Genomic DNA, 27,558 nt, shown 5'->3' with positions numbered 1-27,558 from the left:
AGCATTTTGGAAATTGGTTAATTAGATGACTTGCTGTTGTTGTTTCAAAAACTAAGTCATTATAAATATGAGAAATAGCAAATTATCTTTGTAAAGGTCTGAGAGGATTACTCCTGACAGCCAGAATACCTTTTGTGGAGTCTGATATCAACACAATTCAAATTACCATGATATTAATGAAGAAATACACCATTCTGATTGAAATGAATATTGGAAAGAAGTACATTAGGAAAACTTGGTTTATTAAGACCAGATTCTACTCTATTCATCTGTTTTTAAAAAGAATCAGAATATAACAGCTCTCTGTAGGCCTGGACCTGAGTCAACACTTGGTAAAAACGTCTCTTAGATTTTCACTCATGAAATTAGTTCAAACAGGACTAGATAAAAAGTCACACGCATTCAAAACCAGCTGGAAATCTGAAACCAAAGGACAGGAGAGAGATGAAAGGTAGCACAACTAATTAAAAGAAAGTGTCCTGTAGGGCCCTATAGGGGTGACTTTTTGGTTCAGAATTATTTAACATCTTTATTAATGACTGAGATGAGGATGGAAGCAACGTGTATTCATAAAATGTAAAAAATGAGCAGAGTGTGAATCTACAGTGGAGACAAGAAAGTGTAAACAGAGGTGAAATATGAGAAGAAAATAGCAAGATACAATTCTGCCAATGAGAAGTCACAGTGAGTGTTCCGTGCTATAAAAAGTCGATACATTCAATGCACAGCCGCTTGGGCCATTCTCTTTCTGAGGGTCCAGGGCACAAGCTCTAAGGAACCTGAGATGCACTTCCAGTTGGTTCTGAACACTGTCAGTAGTCAGCAGTGCCTCAAGAGACACAGAGACTTCCAAGGAAAGGTGACAGATGGATCTAGACTCACTTCTCTGACTAATGAACCAACCTCACCTAGCCCAGGGTGGGCTCGTCAAAGTTACTCCCCAGGTTACCCAGATTTTTGTGTGGGGGCTGATACTAGGGACTCATGCTTTTGCTTTGCATTTTCTACCCAAGGTTGGTGCTCTACCTCTTAAGCCATACATACTTCTACCTCTGACTATTTACTAGTTAACTGGATACAAGAGTGGTATAGGCTCTTCTTGTCCAGGCTAGCTTCAAATCAGGATCCTCAGGTCTCAGCCTTCTGACAAGCTAAGATTAACTGGGGTGAGCCACCAGTGCTTGGCTTCTAAATCGTGGCTCAGAATTGGCCAAAGAAACTGAATCCCCAGCACCAAGGAAGACAGCTTTTGCTCAGAATTCAACTTATCTCAACCATTCAATCTCACCTGCCTTTGGGCATTCAGCTCAAAGGTGAGATTCCTGTGCTCTGCTCTCCTCAGGACCTCCATGCCCCATCTCTGGCCTTTTTGGCTCTCCCACTCTTGAAGAAGATGCTCAGCCTGGCCTGGGTCTCACTCCTTCACTCTGACCATACTATGTCCCACCCCTCTTTCCTCTGTGTCAGTGCTCATAAGCTCCTCTTCCAGCAGAGAGCATCTGTCACACAAACAGAGCCAACACTGACAGCTTAACGTGGAGAAGTCAATACAAGTCAATACAACCTTCCTGTCTACCAGATGGATCCTTAGTGTCAATACTATGTGGTCTCACGCTTATATCTAGTCAACTTGTATTATAAGTGGTTAAAACTGCAGAATTTTTTTGTATCAGACAGCCCAGGTTCAGATCTTTCTGAGCCACAAATTTCTGCATGTGTTAATGGGGGAAATTTAACTGATAAGACCATAAACTCAGGATGTAACAAGGGCTCAATAATTAATTAGTAGCCACCACAATTTGAATCAGTACACTCTGGCATTCTTCTGAGTATCTCTTTCTGTTGGACACATTCAATTCTTTCACGAAAAGAGATCACGACTTCTATTCTACGTTCTACAACATAAGCCACAGGAGGAACACACTTTTACTGCCTGAATATTGTGCCATAGTTGCTCAGCAAATACATTGTGAGGGAATAAGTGAAAAATGAGTAGTGCATCCTATGGTATTCAGAACAGTGCAAGGCCCACAGAAGCTACTCTAAATGTGAAGAGTAAACTGAATTTCCTTTCTGAAGGAAGGTTCCTGAAGAGTCCATCTGGATCATCTGGAGAAGTTACAAGGTACATAAAAAAGTGACAGAAGGGGCTTATCAAAAAAAAAGCAGAGCACTTGGTTAGACTGTACAAGGCCCTGGATTGAATCCCCAGTACCTCAAAAGAAGAAAAAAAACATGAAGGAAGAGAATAGGAGGTATGAGGATACAAGGAGAGGAAAAAAAGAACCATTTCAATGTACATTGCTTGGCAACAAGACACAAGGCATGGCACAGTTCATTTCTGCCTTCCAGTGATAAGCATGTGATGAGCAACAGCAGGATTAGAATGATGTTGTATCATACATCAACCACAGCCTTTCCTCGACAACAAGCGGGGAGAACAGCACGCTCTGCTCTCTGCAAGTGAAGGTACAGGTAGAAGATGGTTAGGAAGTGGAAGGGAAGTTGGTTGGGGAAAGGAACCAGAACTAAGGGTCCTTAAGGTTTCATTTAATATAAATATAGATGGTGTGGGGAGAGATGAGAAAGGGGGTGGGGGGAAGAGAGCCTGGCCTTTAGAGCTGTTAGTTTTCAGTCTAGGTCAGACAACCTCCCATCCCTATTTTGGTCATGCTGTTCCTTAACGCAGTCCCCCCACCCTCACCCTCATAAATGACTACGTTTTGGGGGGCAGGATAAAGAGCTAGATCTAAAGGTTAGGAATTTGAGGGCAACTGGCCCAGCTGGATTAGACTAAGAACCCTGTCTCCTAAGTACCAAATCCATGCATAAGTAAATTCAAACACTTAAAAAGATGTCTTGGATTGTGGTTATGGTTCAAGCAGTAAAATAGTTTGCTCAGCAAACACAGGCCCTGTGTTTAATCCTCAGTACTTCCAAAATAAAAAGAGAGAGAGAGAGAGAGAAACAGGAAGAGGAGAAAACTGGGTAGGAGACAGGATAACAGGGAGAAAGGAAGGAGACAAAAGGAGGGAGGAAGAGATGAAGGCATGAAGGGAAAGAGGGAGGGAGGGATAAAAGGATGAAAGGGAGAAGGGAGGGAGAGAAGGGGAGGGAAAAAGGAAGGAATGAACAAATGAAGGAGGGGAGGGAGGAGGGCAGGGAGGGGAGAGGGGGAGGGAGGGAAGGAGGGAAGGAAAGAAAGAAGGGAGATTAACAAGAAAGCCAGGTTGGTGGGAGTCTCCTGCCCATCATTTCAGCTATTATACATGCAGAGATTGGGAAGACTGTAGGCCAGTGAGAGTCAGTGAGATCAGAAAGGGTCTGAGACGCTTTCTCAAAAACGAAATAAGCAAGGTGTGGTGGTGTGTGCCTGTAATTCCAGTTTTGTGGGAGTAATAAGCAGGGGGATCTCATTCAAAGGCCAGCCCTAGCAAAGATTTGCAATACTATTCAAAAAAAATAACTAAAGCAAAAAGTCCCCCCAAAACAAAACAATAATAACAAAGAGGGGGTACTGATGTGGCTTAGAAGTAAACACGTGGCTAATAGGCATAAGGTTCTGAATGCAAATCCCAGTACTTGCCCCACAAAAGGAATAAAGCAGAATAAAATTAATCTCTTGAACAGCATTCTATTGCCATGAAGAATCAAATCAAAACTCCCAGAGAGCCTGCATTTGAGGTCTTGACATTCCAGCTCCTGGGTCATTTCAACCTTGAGTGCTGTAACCTGCATCTTTGGTTCCAAGCAAATTGAATTACTTAAGATTTCCTGTAGAGAGTGGTTTAGAATTTGCTGGTTCCCTACCACACATCTGCTTGTCCTGGTTTCTCTGCTTGAAATGGCTGCTGTTTTGTCTCCACAGTTCTGGAGATTTCCTACATCCTAAAGGTGAGTGGAAATGCCATCTCTGTGTTGTCTGGCACTCAGGAAGCACCCAGTATTGCGCTACGGGTAAGCGCATAAAAGGGAAACTCTCAAAGGCTTCTCTGTGAGGAAAAGTTCAAAGGTGGGTGGGTGTTCTGTTCAAGGCCCACAAGAAGACCCACAGTTGCAACCAGAATGTTCCACAACCCATGTGTTGATAAGATAGCAGTGTGAGAAATCCCTCCTGTGACAAGCAGCACTCCATACACAAACTGAAACTCTGTTCTGAGTCATGGGTTTAAAGAAAACATTTCAGTATCAACAAATGCCTTTCTGCAAACTTTATCCACAGAGGAATTGAAGGCAGAGCTGGATGTGGCTTTATTTTCATCCTCCTCCTTCTGTCTTGGTGACCCTAATTCTGTTACTTATGCAGTAGCGAAAGTTCAAAAGATTCAGGAAGCTACCAGGCAAATGCTACATTGTTCTTTCTTCGTGAAAATGAAAAAAAAAATGTATACAGCCACCGCCTGGTCTGTTACTCAGCAAAACAGGAAAGAAGGAAATATTGATCTATAAAAGAATTCAGACAAACTTCCTGAGAATTAGATCACATGGGGCAATTTTTCTGTCTTTATGTACCAGTTAAAAATAAATTTAATTTTAAAAAGACAAATCGTCCAAAGGATACATCTGGATGATTTTATTTACATAAAATTCATTTTCTGGGCAGTACTATGGTTTGAACTCAGGGCCTTTCACTTCCTAGTCCAGGGCTTTCCTTTGGCCCTCAAATTCTTAAATAATAGAACTACAGAAATGGGGAACAAATCAGCAGTTGACAGGTGCCAGAGCTGAAGGCTCGGAGGAGGAAGGAGGTGGGGAAATAGAGGCAGCATGAGGAGTTCTGTGGCAATGGGTTGCTCTGTCTTGCCTGCTGACAATGTCAGTGTCTTCACTAGGATCTTGTGCTACTTTTTTTTTCCAAGGTGTTCCTTTAGAAGGAACTGAGTATAAGCTTTATGCATTGTTTTCTTACAATGATATATGAATCTACCATTATCTCAAAGTTAAAAGTTTCATTTTCCCCCCTAAAGCTATCTTAAGAAGGTAAGAGCAGGGTTGGAGAACTCACAGTCCCCAGTTTTGAAACTTAATGTAAGCCAGGGAGTGGTGGCTTATGCTGTAACCCTAGCTACTCAGGAAGTTGAGATCTGAGATTTAAGGTCCAAAGTCAGCCTGTGCAGGAAGACATACCCACAAAACTCTTATCTCCAATTAACCAGCAAAAAGTTTAATGTGGAGGTATGGTTCAAATTGCAGACTGCCAGATTGAGTGAGAGCTCAAGAATGTGGACTTCAAGCCCCAGTAATGGCATAAAACAGCAACAACAAAGCAAATAAAACTAGTAGTACAGTATAGTTACACTTTGTAACTTTAGGGTTTACAGCAAAAGAATGGAAAGAATCATCTCATAGAGATATGTGAATTCTGTGCTCCTAGCTGGGTTATTCCTCACAGCTAAAACATGAATGGAATCCAAACAGGGATGGGCACACAAAATGTGGTACATACACCTATGCATAGATTGATATTCAGTTTTCAAAAGGGAGAGACTCTGACACACACTGTGTCATGGATGCATCTTCAAGACATTATGTTAAGAGAAATGAGCCAACCACAAAAAGCCTAATCTATTTGTATGAGGTTCCTATAGCAGGTGCATTCATAGAGACAAGAAACAGAACAGTGGAGCCCACTGGCTGGGGAGAGAGGGAGGAGGGCCTCGTTAATGATTGTGGAGTTTCACTTTTGCAACATAGAAATCATTCTGGATATTAGAAAGAACAGCCATCCAACAAGCACCCAGCATTCTACTGTTAAGGTACTTAATACTGCTGAACTATACACTAAGAATATTAAACTGTTTGTTATATGTATTTCACCAAAATTAGCAGGGATATTTATTTGAAAGAAAAAAATAGCAGTTTCCTTGATCCAACTTCCTGTTACAAACCAATGAGAAGAGAAAAAGAGCCCAATCACTTAATTAAACCTCAAAGACTTTCAAATTCTAGAGGTATTGGCACACCAAGCTTTTCTACTCCTTTAATTAACTGCATAATCCTTTTGGATTCCCATTCCTTCTGCCTGTTACTTAATTCACCTAAAGTTACCATCAACTTTTCAGTAATGATTAAAAATGTGCTACTTATTTATATTGGCACTTGACCTTAAATAGCTGCAAATGGATAAGTCACAGCCACAGATCAGTCATGAAATAGAAAACTGAGCCTTCTTCTTTTTTCCTCAGTGCTGTTGTTTTTAATTTGTCTGCCCCTGTCAGACTCCAAGGTTAATGAGAGCAGGACTTGTCTTCTTCTTGTTTGTTTTTAGCCACATATAGATGCTTAATGAACTGTGTTAGCTGAGCAAAGATAGTACTGAGTGGTGTTCTACATAGAGCCAAATAGAGCCTAGAAATGGAAGATAATGCATATTATGACTGGAAATGTTCTTTTCAACATGACAGACATGTTAAATTAGGTGATTAACTATAAAAATAAGAGAAATTTCCAAAGAATTTTCATAGGAAAGAATCGTCATTTGAGAAGAGGAAAGAAAAACACAACTCTACTTTGACAGCACTACCAGCTTGATCATCTCTACAAAGTAAAATAATAAAAACAATAACAACAACAACCAAGTCTAGTTTGTATACTTTGCATGGATACCTATCCACACATATAATCCCATAAATGCAATCATGATATGTGGTTCAAACTGAAACTTCCAGCTGTGTTCTCTGCTTCCTTCTAACTCTCCTCAAATGAGCCACAAAGTCACCTTTAAAATTTTCACTCCTACTGGAGCAGTCTCGTTTTTCATAATTATAGAGTAAGTGTGCTGCCTTTGATGTATTGAGCCAATTAGGTGAAACTTGGTTAAAAATCAGGGGGGATTTTTAAAAAAGGGAATTTTTGGCAGTCAGTAAAATAGGGAATTTTTTTAAAGGAGCCCAAAGTAGAAGATGTTTTTGCTGTCATCCAAGGGGGACTTTCCCACTTTCCCATCATCAACACAGCAGGCGGGACTGACCTGTAAACCTTGGTTGGTTCTGTTGCTCTTACTGTCCTCGAACCTTCTTCCTCCTGGGGCCTTGGGTGATTTTTCCATAACTTGACAGATTTCCTGAAATGGAGATTATTATCAACAACCAAGTAAGAGGAAGATTCAAAACAAGGGACAAACACAAGACAAGGTGGAATTGGACTGACTACACATTCATTTCTGGTTACCCGGTTTCTTTCATAATCAGATGGATCACAAGCTGTGAAGGGGTGGATACATTTTCTTTCACGTTTACACCAAGCACAGCCAATTCTCATACACACTGAGCATCTAGCAACAAAGAAAACCAAGTTAATTCTTACATTTTTAGGGGAAAAAAAGATGTTCCTATTTTACAGTTTCCCTCTGGGATATCAAACAAACATTGAAAATAATAGTAATAAGAATCATCATGGTTGTCATCAGGATCATCATCATCATCATCATCACCCTTCCTGGTCAGAGTAGGGGGAGAATAAGGGAGGAGACTGGATAGTCCTTTGAGTTTGGACACAGAGGAAGACTGTGTCCTGTTCTAAGAAACCATCAGAGTTGATAGATTGTCATCACACCTGCAGAGGTGTTGCCATGGAGACTGGAAGTTGGGGTCACCTGCTGGTCTGAAGATAACAGGAACCCACTGAATCTATTTCTGAATCCAGTTTTACTATTTGTCTACCCTCAGGTGCATCCCCCTGGAGACGGATCTCTCTCTCCCCATGCCACCACCTCCCTGCAGATCTGCAAGCCCTCGCTCATAGAGCAGCCGCACTGCTAACTGCAAGTAAGATGTGAGACACAAAACATCACTCGGCAGGAAGAGGGAATGGGTGCCAGTGTTTGCTTTATAATCAAATTAAGGAAGAATTGTCTACTAATCAAATAATCTATCACGCATGGATAACTGTGGAGGACTTGAGAAAAACACACATTTGAATAATTGAACTTAAAGAAGAAACTTTTTTTTTTCAAAGTTAGCACTGGCTAAGGAGATCTTGGCAAGGGACAAAAGGGCATTTGGTTGGAGAAGGCTCTCAGGCTATAGTTTACATACTTTCCAAGAAATACTGAAGAATTTCTGAGATTCTGACCAGCAGACACTGTCTCTTCCCTGGCAGGGAGACAAATAATTGCTCTTTCAAAGAGCAATTCATGATCTGTGAGCCTCCTCCTTCCACAAGCTCCTTCCTAGCTGCCCGGGAGAGTTTTTAGCAGCTGCCTACACGAAGGGCTCTCACCCCTGGAGGCTCTGGATCTGGATCTACAGGAAGGGCTCTCACCCTTGGAGGCTCTGGATCTGGATCTGGATCTGGTTCTTAGTTACCTAGTGGTTAGTCAGGGGCCAGGTCACTTCCTTTCACCTGTGGTAGGTGATAGGTGAAACTGTGATAAGTGGAAGAGCCACTTTGTAAACGCACCTTGAGCTCTAAAATTCAGTTGACTTCCTTCTTTCTTTCTTTCTTTTTTTGTTTGTTTGCTGGGACCCGGAAATATGAAGGTAATTCCATTTCCTTCTCCTCACACCACCATAAAATAAAGCTATAGAATAAACTATAGAATAGCTGACAATATGACTTCCCATTGTACCTAGGGGGACTTCTATCCCAACTTCCAGTTGAAAGGTCAGGAGTCTGAGAACCATACTTTCTTTGTCTTTTCTCTGCTTTCCACTAGGTAGCTGAATAGAATCAACAATGATAGAGAGGCAGGGGAGTGAGGGTGAAGTTCAGTGATAGAGGGCTCAGTCCAGTCAGGGTTCCATTCCTAGAATTCACACACACACACACACACACACACACACACACACACACACACACACACGGATAGCAGAATGTTCTTTTGGGTGTTCTTTTAGCAAAGAACTCCTCTCACCAACTGACTCCCATTGTCCTCAACTTCCAAAGCTGTTCTCAGCAGTGCCCCTTGCTTCAGGGCTTTCTAGGCCTGGGGAAAATCCATTTTCTTTTGTTAGAGACCTACTGGCACATGCGCTCTTCCACTGCTCTAGTTTACTTGTTAGGGCTTGAATGAGCAAGGGAGTGAGTTTATTAGCTCAGTGGCTCTCCTAGCTCCCATTAGGCCATGCTCCAAAAGGCACTTTGGAAAGTTCTACTCCACCAAAGAGTTCTCCAGGAAATTGAAGAGTAAAACTAATAAATTTAAACCAATGAGAGAATATTTAAAATTTAAATATAAAAACAAATGCAAAACAAAGCACTCTTACTCTCTTAATGATGCACAATTGGTAAAGTTGAATCTTTCTGATAAATTCCAAGAAGGGAAAGTGAACATCACGTTGACAACAAAGATATCTGGAAGGAAAGCAGGGGAGAGAATGTCATCTATGATAGATTCCTGCTATCATGAAATATAGCTGTAGATGCAAAAGATAAATAAATAAATGTTTTCATCTTCTCTGCAAAGAGGGCAGGGTTGTGCCAGCTGTTCACTAACATTTTGATCAGTGTGTGGCGCCTTCCCCTACGGGCCATTCATGTTAGGCAACCACAGTGCACAGCACAAGCTTCTGAACAGACTGAACCTAACGTTAGTTCCAAGGCTCCCATGGATAATCACCAGGAAAAGCCATTTTACAGCCCATTTACATCTCATATTCTCCCTGGGATCACTATCTCAGCTTGTAATTGGCCAAGGCATGAGAATAAAACAAGTCACCAAGCAAGAAGCGCCTAGAATATGAAAACCAGAGCATTGGAGAAGAAATCCTTCCCCTTCAGAAAAATCCATACTCTGCAAATATTTATGTAACAAATTTGAATGTGCACTTTCCCAGAGCAGTTATTGGTGATCTTCTTGAAATCAGTTGTCGGCAAATCTATGATGAACATCGTCTTGTTTGGTTTTGGAAAGCTACCCAGTGATTAGAAAACCCTCAAAATATGGATGAAACGTGTGCTAAGTCAGCACTAGAGACATGTAATAGTTTCCCTTCAACATTCATACCCTATCCAAAACAGTCACTCCCAACCCCATCTGTCTATTAGAATCACTGAAGAATCTAGAGAAGCACAGATTCTGGTGTCCCACTCCTGGATATCCTGGTTTGGTAGGCTTGGGTGTTTGCAAGAATCTGGATTTGCACACAGCAATATGTGTAGACACAGGTTTGGGGGCCATAGTAGCACCTTTCATACCCTGTGCTGTCTAGAGGCCTGTGCCTGTGGATATGTGCCTGTGTGTGTACATGCACACATATGTGATACGCACAATAGGACCAGGACTTGAACTGAGGGCTTTACACTCTCTTCCAGTTTACTGACTCATAGCCCACGCACTACCAATTGAGTCATACTTCCAGTCTAGCTGGTTAATGGGAGATGGAGTAATGTGGACTTTTCTTCCCAGGTGAGCTTTAAACTATAATCTTCCAGGTCTCAACTTCCTGAATGGCTAGGATTAGAGTATCTGGTTGATACCTTTTTGGTGTACCAGCTTCAAGGCTTGAACTCAGAACCTGGGTACTGCCTTTAAGCTTTCCTCTCCCAAGGATAGCCCTCTACCACTTGAAGCCATAGCTCTAAAGTCTTTCCTGATTGGTCTGGCTTTGAACCACAGTTCTCAGATCTCAGCCTCCTGAGTAGCTGGAATTATAGGTGTGAGCCACTGGTACCTAGCTTGATGATATTTTTTTGCCAGTCCTGGGCTTGTGCTCAGGGCTTGAGGACTGTTCTTGGACTTTCTCAAGGCTAGCACTCTACCACTTGAGCCTCAGCACCACTTCTGGCTTTTTGCTATGTATGTGGAGTACCGAGGAATCGAACCCGGGTCTTTGTGCATGCTAGGCAAGCACTCTACCACTAGGCCAAATTCCCGGCCCGCTTGATGATATTTTTAAAGCCTTGGCAAAATAATAAATTGGCCTCACTTCATTGGCATCCTTAAATTTTCTTGTCAAAATTTTATTCCTGTGTGGTTCTCTAAGTCTTAAGAACTCTGACAATCAGGTTCTTCTTTGAAGCAATAAAACTTACTCTGATAGCCAGAATTTCATATAACATTCCACTCACATAAAGTGGGCTTATCTGAAATGATCATACTCTGTTCTGAAGACAAGGAGGCTCGGAAGGCTGACACGACCTCGTGGCAGGAGCATCGGAACAGACACTTGATGAATGTTAGCGGAATGAACATATGGAGGCTAAGTACTGAGGGACTCCTGGATAAAATACATTGTCACAGAATCAACAGTGTCCAGTGATAATGCCCGCAGAAGTCATGCTTCACTCAGCATCAACTATGCACAAAGCATTGGGAATATCACAAGGCAATGAATATTCATGATCTCTGCAGTCGTAGTTTTCTTCTGGAAGAGGTAGAATACCTCAGGTAAAGGAGACATGGCAATAATAGCAGAATCAAATGAACAGCAAGTACTGGGGATAGAGGTGTGTGCTGAGGACCACTGGGGCTATAGAATGATAGGACTGTCAGAACAGAACTTGGCAAGGCTATCTGGGAGAGACAACTTGCCCCTATGTTTCAAAGCTTAAGGAGAAACAGGGCTGGGTAGAAGACATGAAGCCATTTAAAGAAGGCCAGGGACCAAGTTCCGGCAATGGTCTCTGACTGGTTGAGGGCCAAAGATAGAAATGAACTTAGTTTGCTTGCTCAAAAAAAATATAAGGCATTTGATGAAGGGCAGGTGAAAAGTTGGAAGAAATTTGATGGAGGCTCTAAAATCAGCCAATTAGCTTTACAAGTCAATCTCAAATACTTTAGACCAGATTTTATAGGTGAGCAAGTTCTGCATCTTAATTAGCTAAATCAACCAGAAGTTCATTATAAAGGCTTCATAGTGTGGAAAAAGTAGAAAATGGAGGTGATTTTCCAAGCAATTCTAACCCACACAGCTACCATGGAGTCCACTGGCTCGTACAGGGAATTGTTGAGTTCAGGGATCTGGCATTAAATTCCCTTTAGAGAGATGAGGGACGCAATTGGAGTCTATAGTCTGAATGCCAGGGTGGCCTCAAAACTTTTGAGTTGGGATTGATAGACAATTTGATAGTATTAGAAGGTGAAGGCTCTGTCCTCACGAATGCAATCGGAACACTTATGGGAGGGACTTCAGGAGGAGGTCCTACTTCTACCCCATAGCAACAAGGTACCATCTACAAAGCTGAGAACAGGGCTCAACAGACACTGACTATACTAGTAATTTGATTTCGGATTACTCAGTCTATAAAACTAACACATTTTTTTTATTATCTACAAATCACCCAGTCTAAGGCATTTTGTCACAGCAGTTGGAATGACTAAGACTTATAGCTCATCAAAGCAACTCCCTCTTCTCTAGGAGGATTTCACTGTAAAAGTAACTCTAGTCTTTTATGTTTGAAGAGACTCATGAATCCTCCCAATCGTTGAGCCTCCTAATTATTTTCAAATCCATCCATATCTCTCCAACCTCACTTCCCTCTAGCTTTCACTCTCTCTGTCACTGGACTATTGTAATGGTTTCCTGATAGTAACTGAGATTCTCTCATTGGCTCCACCTACCGCCACCCATCCATCCATCTACAAAAAACATAGTAATTCTAAGTGACTGTTTTGTGTTGGATAATGTTCTAGGTACAGCAGTTAAGATATCTTCCCAAAATCCTGGCCTCCAACAGGGCTTACATCCCCATAGGGGACTTGGATAACGAATGATTGCACATTTCTGCAACATAAATTGAATATGCCAACATCCAGTTTAGACTGGCATCTCATCACAGATCCTGGTTTGGATGGCCTTGTGATTACATGGCTACTTTTTTGATATTTTTTTTAACTGATCTGTACCTCTTTTGCTTTATCTTTTAATTCTTCAAACAAAGCTCTTTTATCTCCTGATATCCTGTAAACTGGCCTCTAGCTAGACTACTTATATCCTATTTCAACTAGGCTCACTCTCCAGTTGTACTTGGACTGATATCACTTCAGGAAGCTTTCTTTGCCACCACCCCAGCTGCAGATTGGGGGCTTGTTCATGTGTTTCCCATGATGCTCTAGTTCTCTGGATTTATGTGCTACATTGTAATAAGCTATTTGTTGGACTCCATTCTAGTAGCTTATACTCTGACCAGGGGACAGCTCAGTCTTTTTCAGTCTCCATATATTGAACACATATGCTCAACCAGTCCTTCCTGTGTGGACAGAGGCTTGTGATAGTCTTAAGCTGTCTGAAGATTGTCTGTAATGCTTTTTCTTCTCTCCTATGGCATTTCAGATTTCAGATCTCTGAACTATCTGAGCCATTTGGGGAAGAGTCAACCAATGGTGTCTGGCTTAACTGCTTACACAACTGTCTCTGTCACTGTCTAGTCATAGCTGCTTGTAGGGTGCTAGAGTCAACAAATGAGGTGGGATAGAAGTGTAGTTCCCAGGTGGGAACTAATTAGTAGGGAGGGAGGGAGAACACAGAGGATAGCATTCAGATTCTTAGTGCTTTTGCTTGCTTCCTTGGATTACCTAAACCAGAAAGTTGCTCTTGACTTTGTAACACAATCCAAAGGAGTGTACGTACTGTAGCTTGGTCTGGTGGGGATGCTGCAGGTACAGGTCCGGTTCTGCTGACTTTTGTTCTGGCAGAGCACCTTGCTGGTATCCACATTCCTCACCACACACTCTGAGTGTCTTGGAGAGAAGCTTCCTGCCATAGTCACCGTGGTCTGTGTGAGTATAAATGACACAGAAAACATAATTTGTTTTTACTATCACGATCTGTCAACTCACCTCTAATCTAACAGGGGAAGGGGAGTTTTCAGATGAGTTGATAGAAAGAAAGGAATGTTTTATTTATTTAATTTGCCCTTTTCTGCATCCCATGTTCCTGTTCTTTGACCAGATTTCTGCTGTATGTGTAGTTTTTTAATCAACTCTTAACTCATAGTACAGATATTCATCCTCATATTTCTGACTCATATTCTCTTTTTACCTCCTGTTTGTGGACTCTTTTACACTTACACAACATCTTCTTATACAATAAAATACAGGTTTCTTGTCTTGGCCAGCGTCAAGAGTAAGACGAGTGTTCCATTGTCTTTCTTGTTTTAGTTTATAAAATTCTATTTTAAACCCATCTGGAATTTATTTCTATATATAGTGTGAGAGAGTCCATTTTAATTTTTGTCCAGGTGGTTAATCAATTATGTCATGGCCATTTACTTAAAAAAATACAAAGAATCTCCTTTTCCTACTGATCCAAGATATCACTCTTGTCACAGATTATATTACCATATATTTGGAAGCTGTTTCTAAATGCGGTTCCTTTTCCAAATCTATTAGTCTACTTCTATTCTAGTTGTCACCAAGTTTTTAGTACTGTGGCTTTAAATATATATATGAAACATATCTCTCTAAATTTCTTTTTTTGTTTCATAACCATAGGCTTTTCTAGACATTATTCATCCACATGAGCTTTAAAATAGTTTTATTCAAAGAGGATAGGGGGACCATTGTTGCTCTTTGATTCCAGGTTTAGTTAAGAGGGTGTTTCTTGACCTCCCAGGTGTTAAGATACATTTGTCACCTCTATTAGTTACTGTGAATGTTATAATAGCTAAAGAAGGTGGCCTCTGAGGACTTTTTTCAGTCCTGGGAATCAAACTCAGGGCTAAGCAAGCTCTCTAATCTTTTAGATACTCCCTCTTCTCCCACCAACCCTCCTCGCTCAGTGTTGCATTTCTAAACTTAGTTAAGGTTTGAGGTGTGGTCAAATGCATGATGCCATTTAGAGGAAGGCTTTATGTGTTTACGTGTATGTGTATAGGCATGTGTGTGTGTGCATGCACATGTGTGTTGATATATGTACAGGGTTGCAGCAACCTCAAAGTGATAAGGGAAATCTTCACCAGTGACTTCATGAAGTGAACACGGCAGCCAGGTCTCCTGTTCAGAAGGGAAATTAAGGGATTACCATACTACTGTGAATGCACTGGTATCAGAAGAAGGTGGGGGATCTGATGGGAAGCTGGGCCGAGATTAATGAAGTAGAATGGAGGAAAGGCTCACTCTGTCCCCTGTGATAGGGTAGGGATCAATGGTCTCAACAACCTGGGAGATGTCATTTGTTAGACTTGACCTCTACCCAGACATTCTGTGCTGTCACCTAATCTCTGCTGCCCTCCTGCCATACCTGGAGCTTACACTTGTATTTCTAGTTTTCAAGCCACTCTTTCTTAGCCAGAGACTCATGCTGGATGACAGCAAGTCCTTTCAGTCCAACTTCACATGGACTGATGGCCCGTCATTTCTAGGAAACTTAACTGTAAAAGTGAACCCCAAGCTACTCCCACTGGCTCATCTTCACAGGTCCTTCCTGACCTGTCATTCATGCTCACATTTCCAATCTACATTCACACCTACATCACACATCCTAGCCCATGACTATATCTTATATCAAATATATATCCTAACATTCCTTGCTTGAGCATTAGAACAAAAGTATCAAAAAGTCTTGACAAATCCTATTTTCATCAACTCTCAGTGTTTTCCTCATTCTCTTTCTAATTCTCATACAGTATTTATATAACTATAATCATGCAATTTATTTATTGCACAGGTAAGTAATGAGTCCTTAACTCAGCCAGGTACTACATAGCATGCTGTTAATCAGTGAATCAAAAGACTACAGTTTTCGCCCTTAGAAAGCCTACAGACTGGTAGAAGCATAGATACTCCAGCAGATACGATCTAGCTGACTAATTACCAGGTACCAAGAGATGATCAAGAGGTGACAAAAGTCTGGGTTGAGATAGCACAGTGTGAATAGAAAGAATTAGATTGAATCAAGAAACCCTTTATGTTGGGAGCCAGAGTGGAATCAAACTGTACCTTGACTTGCATCAGACGATGGCTTTGTTGTCTTATTGCTTTCTGGCCCTATTCTATGTAAATGACCTGAGAATTACCATATGAATGTAACACCTGGAGGTTCCCTGGGTCTGGAGGAGGGAAGAAGGGGGAGTGGAAAATAAACGCGGCAGTCTCGGCAGTCTTTACCTGGACTGCGGACATCCCGGACCCGGTGTGTCTGTCTCTCTTCTATTTCTTGCTAGTCCTTGCCCCCGATTTCAGGAACCCCAATCTGCGAACCCTGGTTTGCTGCCGGTTGGCTCCGGCACCTTTAGAAGGCACCTAACAGGAATGGAAGTGGAGATGTAGGTATGGAGGGTTCTAGGGTGCAGATGGAGAGATGGTGGTTCCTCAGGTACCCAGGCCAGAGATGAGACCCACCAAGGGAGAAGCCATCTTTGAGTGGAAGATCAAGAATTCAATTCTGGCTAGATATAATTAGTTGAAGATACTTATGTGATCATTAAGAAGATACTTCAGGTTGAATGTAGGCCTGGCACTCAAAGGACTAACCTGGCTTGTAGACCAAAGCAATATGAATATGGTTGATATGTAAAGCTATATGAGTAGGTAAGACTGTCTATTGGAAAAGTACAGAATAAAAAGAGAAAATGTTGGAGTTGGGCTCTACATACTTCCACTCCTAGGAGTCAAGTAGAGAAGGAAGCAGGCTGTGAAGCTGAGGCTTGACTAGAGAAGAAGAGTATAGCAAGGGTATGTCATGGAAGAGAATGTAAGACAAGCTTCAAGAACACTGCCAATAAACCAAGTTAGAAGAGAAGGGGTCTATAGGGCTTGTAGAATGATTACACGGAGTTCATTGCAGAAGATGGTAGCATAGTGTTTCAGGTGCTGTGCATGGAGAGCAGTCAGGAAGGTGAAGGTTGTTTTGTGTGACTTCAGGATCCAGGTGGGTGGTGGTTAAAAAGCTGAAGCATAGGTGAAAGAAACCAAATATGGGAATCCTGCCCAGGCCTAAAACTTTTGATGAAATAAACTTGGTGTAGATGGAGAAAAGACACATCACAGTAAAATCAGATGGATACAGCAATAGGAGGAGTGTTAATTAGATGGCAGTAAAGAAGGGTCCAAGGGCTTGGAATACTTTCAGAGCCCCATTGAAGAATCTTACTTTTACTTTCTCCTGATTGATGAGTAAATCACCTATTTCCAAGTTTCTGCTTCTATAAATGCTATTGCAATGGTGTCTTCATACTTACGCTTCTTCTATTTTTCAAGTTACCTCCCTGGGATTCTACGTCTGGAACCAGTGTTTCAAATAGAATGAATATATTTATGATTTTTGGAGCATACTGCTAAATTGCTTTCCAAAAAGATTGTGTTAATTGGCATCTCCAACACTGGTGTTAGCATAATATATTATTGCTTTAATTTGTATTTATTTCATAACTAGTGAGGTTGAACATATTTCCATATTTATATCTACTTCTCTGAACCTCCTCTCGTGAGAATATATATATATATGTATTTGCCTTTGCCCACTTATTTTTGAGTGTCTTAGTGATTTTTTCTTTCTTCCTAGCTTTATAATTTCATAATTAATATTTTGTCTATAGAAAATATTTTCCCGAAGTGTTGGCTTTATTTAACTTTTTTTCTTGCATAGATTTTTTTAACGACGTCAAGGGCTGGAGGAATAGCTCATATATTTGTGTGAGGTCCTCAGTACAATATTTAGAACTTTAAAAAAAGAAATCAACTATGTATTTCCTTTTGTTATTAAACACTTTATTGCTAAGAAAATTATCATACTTTCGAATGATCTGTTGTTAACTTCCATTTTTCTGTTAGTTCTGTACTATAATTTCATAAAAATTTCCTTAATTAGCTTAATTTTTTGGCAATTGTAGGCACTGTCCCTGAGCCTCTTTGTGCTCAAGGCTGGCACTCTACCATTTGTGCCACAGTACCACTTCTGGTTTTGAGTGGCTAATTGGAGATAAGAGTCTCACCAGGCCTTTCCTTCCAGGGATGACTTTGAATCAGGACTCTTAGATCTCAGCTTCCTGAGTAACTAGGATTACAGGCATGAACCATTGATGCCTGCAATATTATATTTTTTATAGTTAATATGAAATATGGATCAGATTTGTTTCCATAGGATAGGCTAGTATTTAACACTTTCTATTAAATAATTATTTCCTCTTATTTTATCATATCTGTTCTGTAATAATTTTTATATTTATTTCTGAGCTACATTCTATAGTTCTTTTTTTCATATATTTTTATTGTAATTAATAGAAGGGTTACATGATATTTGCCAGATAGAAGGTGCGTTCTCATACAGTGATACCCTTTCATATGTTTTGATCCCCATTTCCCTCTCCCACACCCCCACCCCTCATCTTGTTTTCCCCCCTTCCCTAACCAATTTCAAATAACCAAATACAAATATATCCGATATATCAGGTAACAAAGTGAGATACTGTAACAATATGAGATAACCAAGGGAAAGCAAAAAAGATGAGAGATAACATAGTACATTAAGGACAACGATCATTCATTATATGGCTTTTGTTTCTATATCCTAGAGGTTCTTTCATTTAGCGTCATACTATATGGCCTTATGTATCAAGGTTTGGCTCTATTGCAAATCTCTGCTAGGAGAGCCCAAGGTTTCTACTGATTATGACAAATAAAGGAAACCATTGAGCCTATGTTCCTTTGAGTCTGGCTTACTTCACTTAATATGATTTTTTTCTAAGTCTTTCCATTTCCTAACAAATGGGTCGAGGTCATTCTTTCTGACAGCAGCATGGAATTCCATTGTGTACAAATACCACATCTTGTTGATCCACTCATCAACTGAGGGACATCTAGGTTGGTTCCATATCTTTGCTATGGTAAATAGTGCTGCAATGAACATTGTTGTGCTAGTGGATTTAGTATGTCCTTATTTCTGGATGATTGGGTAAATGCCAAGTAGTGGAATTGCTGGGTCATAGGGGAGCTCTATGTTTAGCCTTTTGAGGAACTACCATACTGCTTTCCATAGTGGTTGAACGAGTTTACACTCCCACCAACAGTGTAGTAGTGATCCCTCCTGGCCACATCCCCTCCAGCATCTGTTGTTATTAGTTTTCTTGACCCTGGCCATTCTAACTGGAGTGAAGTGGAATCTTAGAGTTGTTTTGATTTGCATTTCCTTTATGACCAGAGATGTTGAGCATTTCTTCACGTGTCTATAGGCCATTTTTTTTCTTCTTCAGAGAAGACTCTCTTTAAGTCTTTGGCCCATCTTTTAATGGGGTGGTTGTTACTTTGGAGATTAGTTTTGGAGTGATTCAATTTTTTGAGCTGTTGATATATTTTAAATATGATGCCTTTGTCTGTTGTATGGTTGGTGAAGATCTTCTCCCACTCTGTAGGCTTCCTAATTAATTTACTAGCTATGTCCTTTGCCATACAAAAGCTCTACAATTTAATGCAGTCCCACTTATCCAGCCTTTCTCTGATTTGTTGTGATTCTTACATTCTATAGTTCTTTATTGCTATTTTTTTTTGGTCGGTCATAGGTATTGAACTCTGGGCCTGGGCGCTGTGCCTGAGCTCTTCCGCTCAGGCTGCCACCCTACCCCTGGAGTCACATTTTCTGTTTTCTGGTGGTTAATTGAAGATAAGAGTTTTACTGCTTTAGTGCCTGGGCTGGCTTTGAACCACGATCCTCAGATGTCAGCCTCTTGAGTAGCTAGGATTACAGGCATGAGCCACAGCACCTGGGTTTTATTGCTATTTTTTCTTTCTTTTCTTTTTTTTTTAGCCAGTCCTGGGACTTGAACTCAGGGCCTAGGCACTGTCCTTGAGTTTTCTCAAGGCTAGCACTCTACCACATGAGTCACAGCACCACTGCTGGCTTTTCTTTTTTTTCCCAGTCCTGGGTTTAAGCTCAGGGCCTGAGCACTGTCCTTGGATTTTTCTCAAGGCTAGAACTCTACCACTTGAGCCTCAGCACCACTTCTGGCTTTTTCTAAGTATGTGGTACTAAGGAATCGAACCCGGGTCTTCGTGCATGCTAGGCAAGCACTCTACCACTAGTCCAAACTCCCTGCAACTGCTAGCTTTTTTTATGTATGTGGTACTGAGGATTCAAAACCAGGTCTTCATGCATGCTAGGCAAGCATTCTGCCACTAGGCCAAACTCCTGGCCCCTTTATTGCTATTTTTAAAATCAGAACATGGAGTGAATTATTGTGATAGATATCTGTACAACAATATATATATATATAGTCAACATCAATATATACATATAACAGACATATTTGTAATCCAGTAGGGGTGGCCATGCCTGAATGATTTTTTTTCAATATAGGCTCAATCAATTTAGATTATACTGCATGAATGAATTTTGTTAATGCCTATTCAGTTTATTCAGTGGAATCACATGAAATCTAGAAAAATTAAGTTAGGGAAGGAGTAATATCTTAGTAATATATTTTTCACTAAGATACATAAAATGTTACTAGATATATTCAAGACAGTTTTCATATTTTCCAAGAAAATAAGCTATATATACTTACTGGTTGCTGTTTATAGTGTGTGTGTGTGTGTATGTGTGTGTGTGTATTTTGCTTGAACGCAGGGCCTGGGCACTGTCCTTAGCTTTATTTTGCTCAAGGCTAGTACTCCACCACTTGAGCCACAGCTTCACTTCTGATGTTTTGGTGGTTAATTGGAGATAAAAGCATCATAGACTTTCCTCCGCTATTGGACCTCAAAACACGATCCTCATATTTCAAGTTCCTAAGTAGCTAGGATTGATTATAAACATAAGCCACCACAAGCATCTGGTAATATTCACATTTTTAGTTGATAAGGCTTAACTATAACAAAATCATACACAGTCTCAACAGAACACAGTTTCGCTCCATAGTTAATCAGGAAGAATGGATTAAGGTAAACTGTTGGGAAGCCCAAGTTACTAATTTTAGTACTCTTGACAACATGTGTCTCCTAGTAGAAATATAGTATACCTATAGTACTCTTTTATTTGTGCTTGAATATTTCTGTTGTTTTATGAATAGTAATTTTTTTGCCAGTCCTGGGGTTTGACCTCAGGGCCTGAGCACTGTCCTTGGGCTTTTTCAAGGGTGGTGTGATCTACCACTTGAGCCTCAGTGTTTTCTATGTATGTGGTACTAAAAAATTGAACTCAGGTATTTGTGCACACTAGGCAAGCACTTTACCACTAGGCCAAACTCCTGGCCCCTGAAAGGTAATATTTTCTATGAATTTATGTCAAAAGTTTTACCTAACACATGGCATGATTATTGATTTCAAAGTATTCTTGTGCATTAAATCACTTTAATTTATTCATTTGAATAGGTTTTGGGGGACAGAACTAGGATTTGAACTCAATACCTCAAGCTTACTAAGTAGGTGCTCTACAACTAAGCCACAACTGCAGCTCTCTTTTGATCTAGTTATTTTTTGCTTCCTGCCTAGGCATCTATCTGGACTGTGATCTACCTAGTTCATGCTTCCCATCATAGCTTGCATCACAGGAATTCCATACCATATCTGCTGAGAATTGGTCTTAAGTATTCCTGGGCTGTCTTGGAACCATGGTCCTTTTGAGGTTAGCCTCCCACGTAGCTAAAATTGTAGGTGTGAGCCACCTGCACTTGGCTCATTAGAATAGATTTCATTCTTATTTTTTAATTTTGTGGTCCCGGAGATCTAACCAGGCCCTAGTGTAAGTTAAACACAAGCTCTTTGACTGAGTTCCAGCTCCAGATCTTAGATTGTTTCAAAAGTGAATATATGTATGTCTGGTATATAGGCAATAATTTAAGATTAGCAAATCAGGACATTTTTTTGCATTTCATCATTTAAGAAATAGATTTTTTTCCATTACTTGTTGGGGACCGAGTAACGCCATGTCTAATAACTTTCTGCTAAGGCTTGTAGTAGGGATAAAACACGTGGACCTCTTTGTCCTGTTCATCTTGTATACTGATAGGTTCCCTCACCCAATATAAGGAGGAAGGATTTTGGGAATAAAGAGAGAGAGAGATCTTCCTGTCTCGATGAAGCTGCGTGGCATCTCTGTTCGTGCTCCGGGGTAAGAAGACTGTGGGAGGACAGCGGGCCCCTTCCTCTCACGGCTTGGCTTGGTTGGGGTGTGTTTTTCCCCATCCCCCTACTAGTAGAAGGGGACCGGGGACGAAGGACCCCAACAATTACTTACTTCTTGTATTCTAGCACTGGACAGAACTGTAAAAGCAGTGTTGGTAATAGTCATGATGGTAGAATTTCTTGTTTCAGTTGTGATTTGTAAGAGTGTTTCTAGTATCTTGCCTTTAGGGAACACAGTGTTTTGTGAGAAATGCTCTTCTTTATAAATCTTTTATATGTTTATTGACATACAACATGGTACAGAATGTTAAAAGCTGTGTATGGTTATATCACTGTGGATAGGGTGAAAATGGGCTGATGTGATGGATGAGGATGGAGGTGAGGCTTCCATTTGTTTTCTTTCCCATTGTCTCTGCTCTCCTTCGCTCTCTCTACCACATCAACCTCATGATATAGAGATACAGCCATAAGCATACATACTTTGCTTGTCTATGGCTGGTGCTCTCCCACTTGAGCAATGCCTCTAATCTTGCTTATTTCTCATTATTTTGTATCTGTATCTGAATTTGTATTTCTGTGTTTTATATTTTTTAAAAAGTATCTGTAAGAAGTTGTATAAAGGGTATTTATGTAACTCAACACATCACTTTACCAGGACTATGCATCTAGATTAGTGCTGGTTATTTTGGAGATGGAGTCTCACAGACTTTTCTGCCTGGGTTGGCTTCTAGATCTTAGCCTCCTGAGTTGCTAGGATAATAGATGCGAGCCATCAGCATCTGGCTATAGGTACTTTTTTTTAAAAAAAATCAATATTAGACTATGCCTTCTATATTATTCCACATCTTGCTGTTTTTACTCAGCAACACCTTAGAGAAATCTCTCCTAGACTAACTAGAATTGCTGTAATTACTTCATTTGAATGTAGATTCCGCAGTGAAAATGAAGATATGCTATTTCTTAGTTATTTTATGTACAAAAACAAAGGCTTTTTTGTTTCTGCCTTGCATGAGAGAGGAAGCCTACAATCATAGAACTACTAGAATACTGTGGACACATGATGGACAACTAGCAGATACTCTTTGACTCTAGGTAATGAACAGAAAGAAGTGGGGTCAGAGTCACATGTTATGATACAGATGGCTTTAAGGGTAGGACATATTTTTAAACTAATATGATCAAGAGACCAAGTCAGATGTCTTATCAATATTATTAAAAGCATCATCACTGAGCTAAGGGTTGTAGCTCAGTGGGAGAGCACTTGCCTACAATACATGAAATCTTGGTTGGGGGTCAATCCCCAATACCACCAAAAGAGAAAAGAAAAGAAATCAATCCAAAATTGCTTCCCAAGAGTAGGTTTAGTCAAATGAGATTGTTTTCCCTTTCACTTTGAGAGTGATGGCAAGCATAAAAGAGGGACGAAAGAGCTGTGTGGGATGACTTTGAGGTCTCAGATGAGCCAGAGTAGGACTCGGGGTGAGGCGGCCTGGGGGGTGCTTAGGTGGTTAGCATTTACTAAAATGTTCCAGATGAGTTATAAATGATAATTAAGGTATACTAATGAACCCAGAGATAGGTAAGCAAATTACATAAGCAGCATTTACAAGATACTTCTTCCCACTTCATGGAGCTGGAGTTGCCCTCAAGTTGTTGTTGTCTTTGTTTTTCTTAACGACAAAAGGGAAAAAAACCTTGCATAACCTTAACCATCTATCAGAGTCTTAAGTCTATTCAAAGCTCTTGCTACTTTCTACCTTCTCCATTAACACCAAAGCCAGCTGCTATTCGGATTCCTGAGAGAGATAAAAACTGTAGCCATACCTCTTCATAAGGACCTTTTTACACCCCATCTCTGTTCCTTCTGCCCCTGGGGTTTGTAATTTGGCTTTGGAATCCTGCCCCCTCCCCCACTACCAGAAAAACCATGGAAAATGACAATCTTCAAGTAACTTCAAATCCATGAGTTTTGACCAGTTATGGCTTGAAAACTTGGTTCTTTTATTATTTATCACTCATTAAATGTTCTGGTTCTCCTTTATTAAATGTTAAATCATCTTAAATGCTATGGTTCTTGCTACTGAAATGGCAAAGTGTAGGGGAAAGAGAAAGTGGCCAATTTCCTTGTTAATGTGACATTCAAATAAAACACAGCCAGTGCAACAGACAGGTCAACTGGCTGCTGATGGGGACTCTGTACAATTATTCATAACACAAGAGCCATAATTAAGGAGAAAATGTCTCCTTCCAGCACCATCAAGATTACCGGGAGGAATTCCATTCTCCCGCAGAGAAAGTTGGTTATGTGCCTCCGAAAATACTTGAAAATGTGCAATGCATCCTGGGTTCTCAATGACAAGATCCCACTGACTCTCCTTGGCACCTGCTGACAGTGGCCACTGCCCACACCAATTATTGCTCGTGGTCTATCATGTTCCAGGGACATGTGGCAGCAAAAGGCCAGACCTATGAAGGCACCACAAAAACAAAACACCATTCTTCAACACAGTCACATTTAAGGTTTTGTTGTTTGGGTTTGTTGGAGGGCAGTGGGGGGGGCGGGTAAGGAGAAGGGAGAAATTGGCCCTCAAGTGCTCTACCACTTGAGCCACACCTCCAGCTCTTTTTGTTTTTAGGATATTTTTCACATAGCATCTCATGCTTTTGCCTAGGCCATCCTCAGATTTTGAGCCTCCCTTCTTATGCATGCCTCTGTGTAGCTAGGATTACAGATACTTATTGTTGTTGTTGTTGTTGTTATTAATTGGTTGACATGGGATCTGGCTAGGTTTTTGTCTGTGGTTGCCTTATTAACCCAAGATCCTCCTGGTCTCTGCCTCCCAAGAAGCTGAGGTTGCAGATTTGTGCCACCAAATCCAGCTTCAGGCAAAGAATCTTGTTGACCAGAAGTATAAACTCATATTCTCTCCATTTTCCAAGTCAAGATGTACTTCTAATGCATAGAAAGTCCATTTTCTCTCTTAATTCAACTATTGAGGATCATCTTTAACTCATCACAATACAACCCCCACCCCCTGGGACAGGCACATGATATGACTAGGTTACTACTGTCCTCCCACACCTTGAAGCGTGAATAGCATTCTAGTAAGAACTCCCAATCCACTAACCACATGAATGGACGCCTACAACATAAGCTGTTCCACTGATGACAGACATTTTACATCTAGGAGGAAGCTACCGTCAGTTGTGCAAGATGAGACAATACCAAGGGAGCAAGCAAACAAAAATTTCCCCTCTTACCTTATCTCTGCTGCTTCGAATTATCTGAATATGAGGACACTTCTTTGCTCCAGATGAAATATCCAGCCAGGTGTGCAAGCTCCCTGCTTGTCCACAATCTCCTCTAAAAGTGCATCTGAAAAATATAAGCAACCAAATAGTAACCACCACACAGCATTAGTTACAACTTTCTCCTACTTGGCTCCCGTACAACATCCTTTGTATAGTGGATTATTGATTTTGCTTGAGGATAGGAGCAAGAGGCTAAAATCATGAAAAGCAACAAGCAAACAGCAAGAGTTCTGTTTTTTTTTTCTTTTTCTATCATGTCTGGGAGCACAGAACAAATGTCAACAACATGTTGAACTTAGACTCCTGAGCCATCTCTCAAGCTGACACCAACAAATACATTCAAAACACATCCCCTACAGATTTTAAAATAAAGAGCTCCATTGTAGAGATACCTAATGCATACTGAATAAATTTTCTATTTGCAATTGAATCGTTTGTGTCATTTGTTTTATGTTTCAAATAATAATAATAAAGCTGCTTTTTTGTGCTTTGCAGCAGAATGAGTAAATTTTTAAAAAAAAATTTTTTCAAGGGCAGAGTCTGCCCAAGAATTTGATAAGCTATTCCATAACCATCTGCTGCAGAACATTTATTTAGACAGATTCCAAATTATATCAAAAGATACGAGAGAAATATTTTCCAGGGCCACTTTCCCAGGTCAACCAGCACAGAGGATGCCCCATGCACATTTTAAATTGTGTCCCAAGCCAATTACTTTGATAAACAGATGCTCAGAAGCTAAGAAGTAAGATCATTGGCTTCTTTGATGCCAGGGTCACATTAGGCCTCACTCTAGGTCACACTAACTGGGGAGCCTTTGTTTCACTAGATAGGCCACCAGACCAACAAGGAGAATGAACACTAAGTGCCACATTATCTTCCAGTGACATAGGACTCCATAGACATTCCACTGAATAGTAACCAGAGAAGAACAAAAACACCCCTGGTATCTACCCCTTCTCAAGGGTAAAGATAAAAACGAAGGGGTGGTAAGCCAGTGGCAACCAGTTTTAAAAGAAACTGAAAATACATGAATCATGAGACTTAAAAAAAAATCACCAAATGGTGACCACATTCAGCTGTGGGAAGTCCCTGAGAGGATCCCGGAGACTCTGGAATCATGTCTGCATGGGTCTAAATCATGAATTTGACTACAGAAGAGACTATTTCTTCTTCCTCTTTTCTCTCCTTTTGATTCTTAAGACTTTAGGCCCGATGGCTTCGCTCAAAGCTCTGTGCTAATTTGAACATGACCAAAATAGAACAGGAAGTCATTGAGTTTCACTACACATCATCCCCAAGTACAATAGACTTAGAATGTCATCCACCAGGGAACTCCCATTCCCCATGAACACATCTGGATTCCAGAATCCCCTTCCCCCACCACATCTGTGTCAGTTCTTTCCCCAAATACCACCTAAGAAATTTTCATTAACAGTTCTCCAAAGTCATAAATTTATGTGACCCTTGATGGCTCACTTATCCGTCACGGACATTGAGTTCAAATTAAACCACCTTCCAATGTCAGGGAGAGTTAGCAATGGAAGGACACTGTACTGGCTGTACTGAAGCACAGAGAAAGACAGGTTGGCACTGGTTCCTTATTTATATTTGAAAGAGATCAGGACTGTCAAAATCTCCCTACCTCTTTTGGGCATTCTGGTTTGTGTAAGACATTTCCTATGCCTATAAGAAAGGGGGAAAAATGCAGCCAATTCTAGAGAAACTGGAGTACAAATATTTTCATAGGCTCTTAATGCTGCCTAGGAGTCAAGGCCTAAGGCTGCCAAAAAAACAAGTGTAAAATATTTCATACAAATAGTGCTACGATTTGCCAACTTGTAAGCAGAAAACAGTAGTGCCACTGAGCTATCTCTCCCTTTCCTGAACTCCTATAGCATTTCTTGTCAGCACCACACGTTTTGGTGTTTAATCATATGCTGCTTTGAATTACAACTTAACTGTTTCATATGTCTTTGTCATTTTGCCCAAGTAAGCATTAAGCTCCTCAAAGGAAGGGAGAACATCTTTAATATTTCTTTAGCAGATCCCTCAGTGTCTGGCAGCATCAGATGCAAATACTAGGGTTTCAATAAATATTTTTGAGTGAATGGATAAAATATGAAATCTCTATGGGTCCCTTTCTATGGATTTTTATTTCTTTCTCAAGGTTTGATTTGTGTCTGACTCCTCTTGACAGGAAAAAAGTTTATTTTTTAACCTAAACAGTCTGAGTCTGAGGATTAAATCAGGAGCTGAGGTTAGTTGAGATCTGAAAGAAAACATGAAGTCAAACACGTAAGGATGCT

At 40.6% G+C, this 27,558-nt stretch overlaps 1 protein-coding gene across 1 annotated transcript in view; it reads right to left on the bottom strand.

Annotated features, from left to right (window-relative positions):
• The window catches only part of Plxnc1 (plexin C1), a 150,587-nt gene that overhangs the window by 67,798 nt on the left and 55,231 nt on the right, over positions 1-27,558 (bottom strand). Inside the window, exons 5-9 of the mRNA XM_090328397.1 lie at positions 25,199-25,313; positions 13,512-13,656; positions 9,207-9,294; positions 7,171-7,273; positions 6,971-7,063 (exon numbers count right to left, since the gene is read on the bottom strand). Coding sequence (XP_090184523.1) covers positions 6,971-7,063; positions 7,171-7,273; positions 9,207-9,294; positions 13,512-13,656; positions 25,199-25,313 — 544 coding nt within the window. The remainder of the gene's footprint in view (positions 1-6,970; positions 7,064-7,170; positions 7,274-9,206; positions 9,295-13,511; positions 13,657-25,198; positions 25,314-27,558) is intronic.

The sequence above is a fragment of the Megascapheus bottae genome, chromosome 2, assembly GCF_031878675.1.
Source record: "Megascapheus bottae isolate mThoBot1 chromosome 2, mThoBot2.hap1, whole genome shotgun sequence".
Taxonomy (NCBI): Eukaryota; Metazoa; Chordata; class Mammalia; order Rodentia; family Geomyidae; genus Megascapheus; species Megascapheus bottae.
The sequence above is the reverse complement of the archived record's forward strand: the minus strand, read 5'-3'. Positions and strand labels throughout refer to the sequence as shown.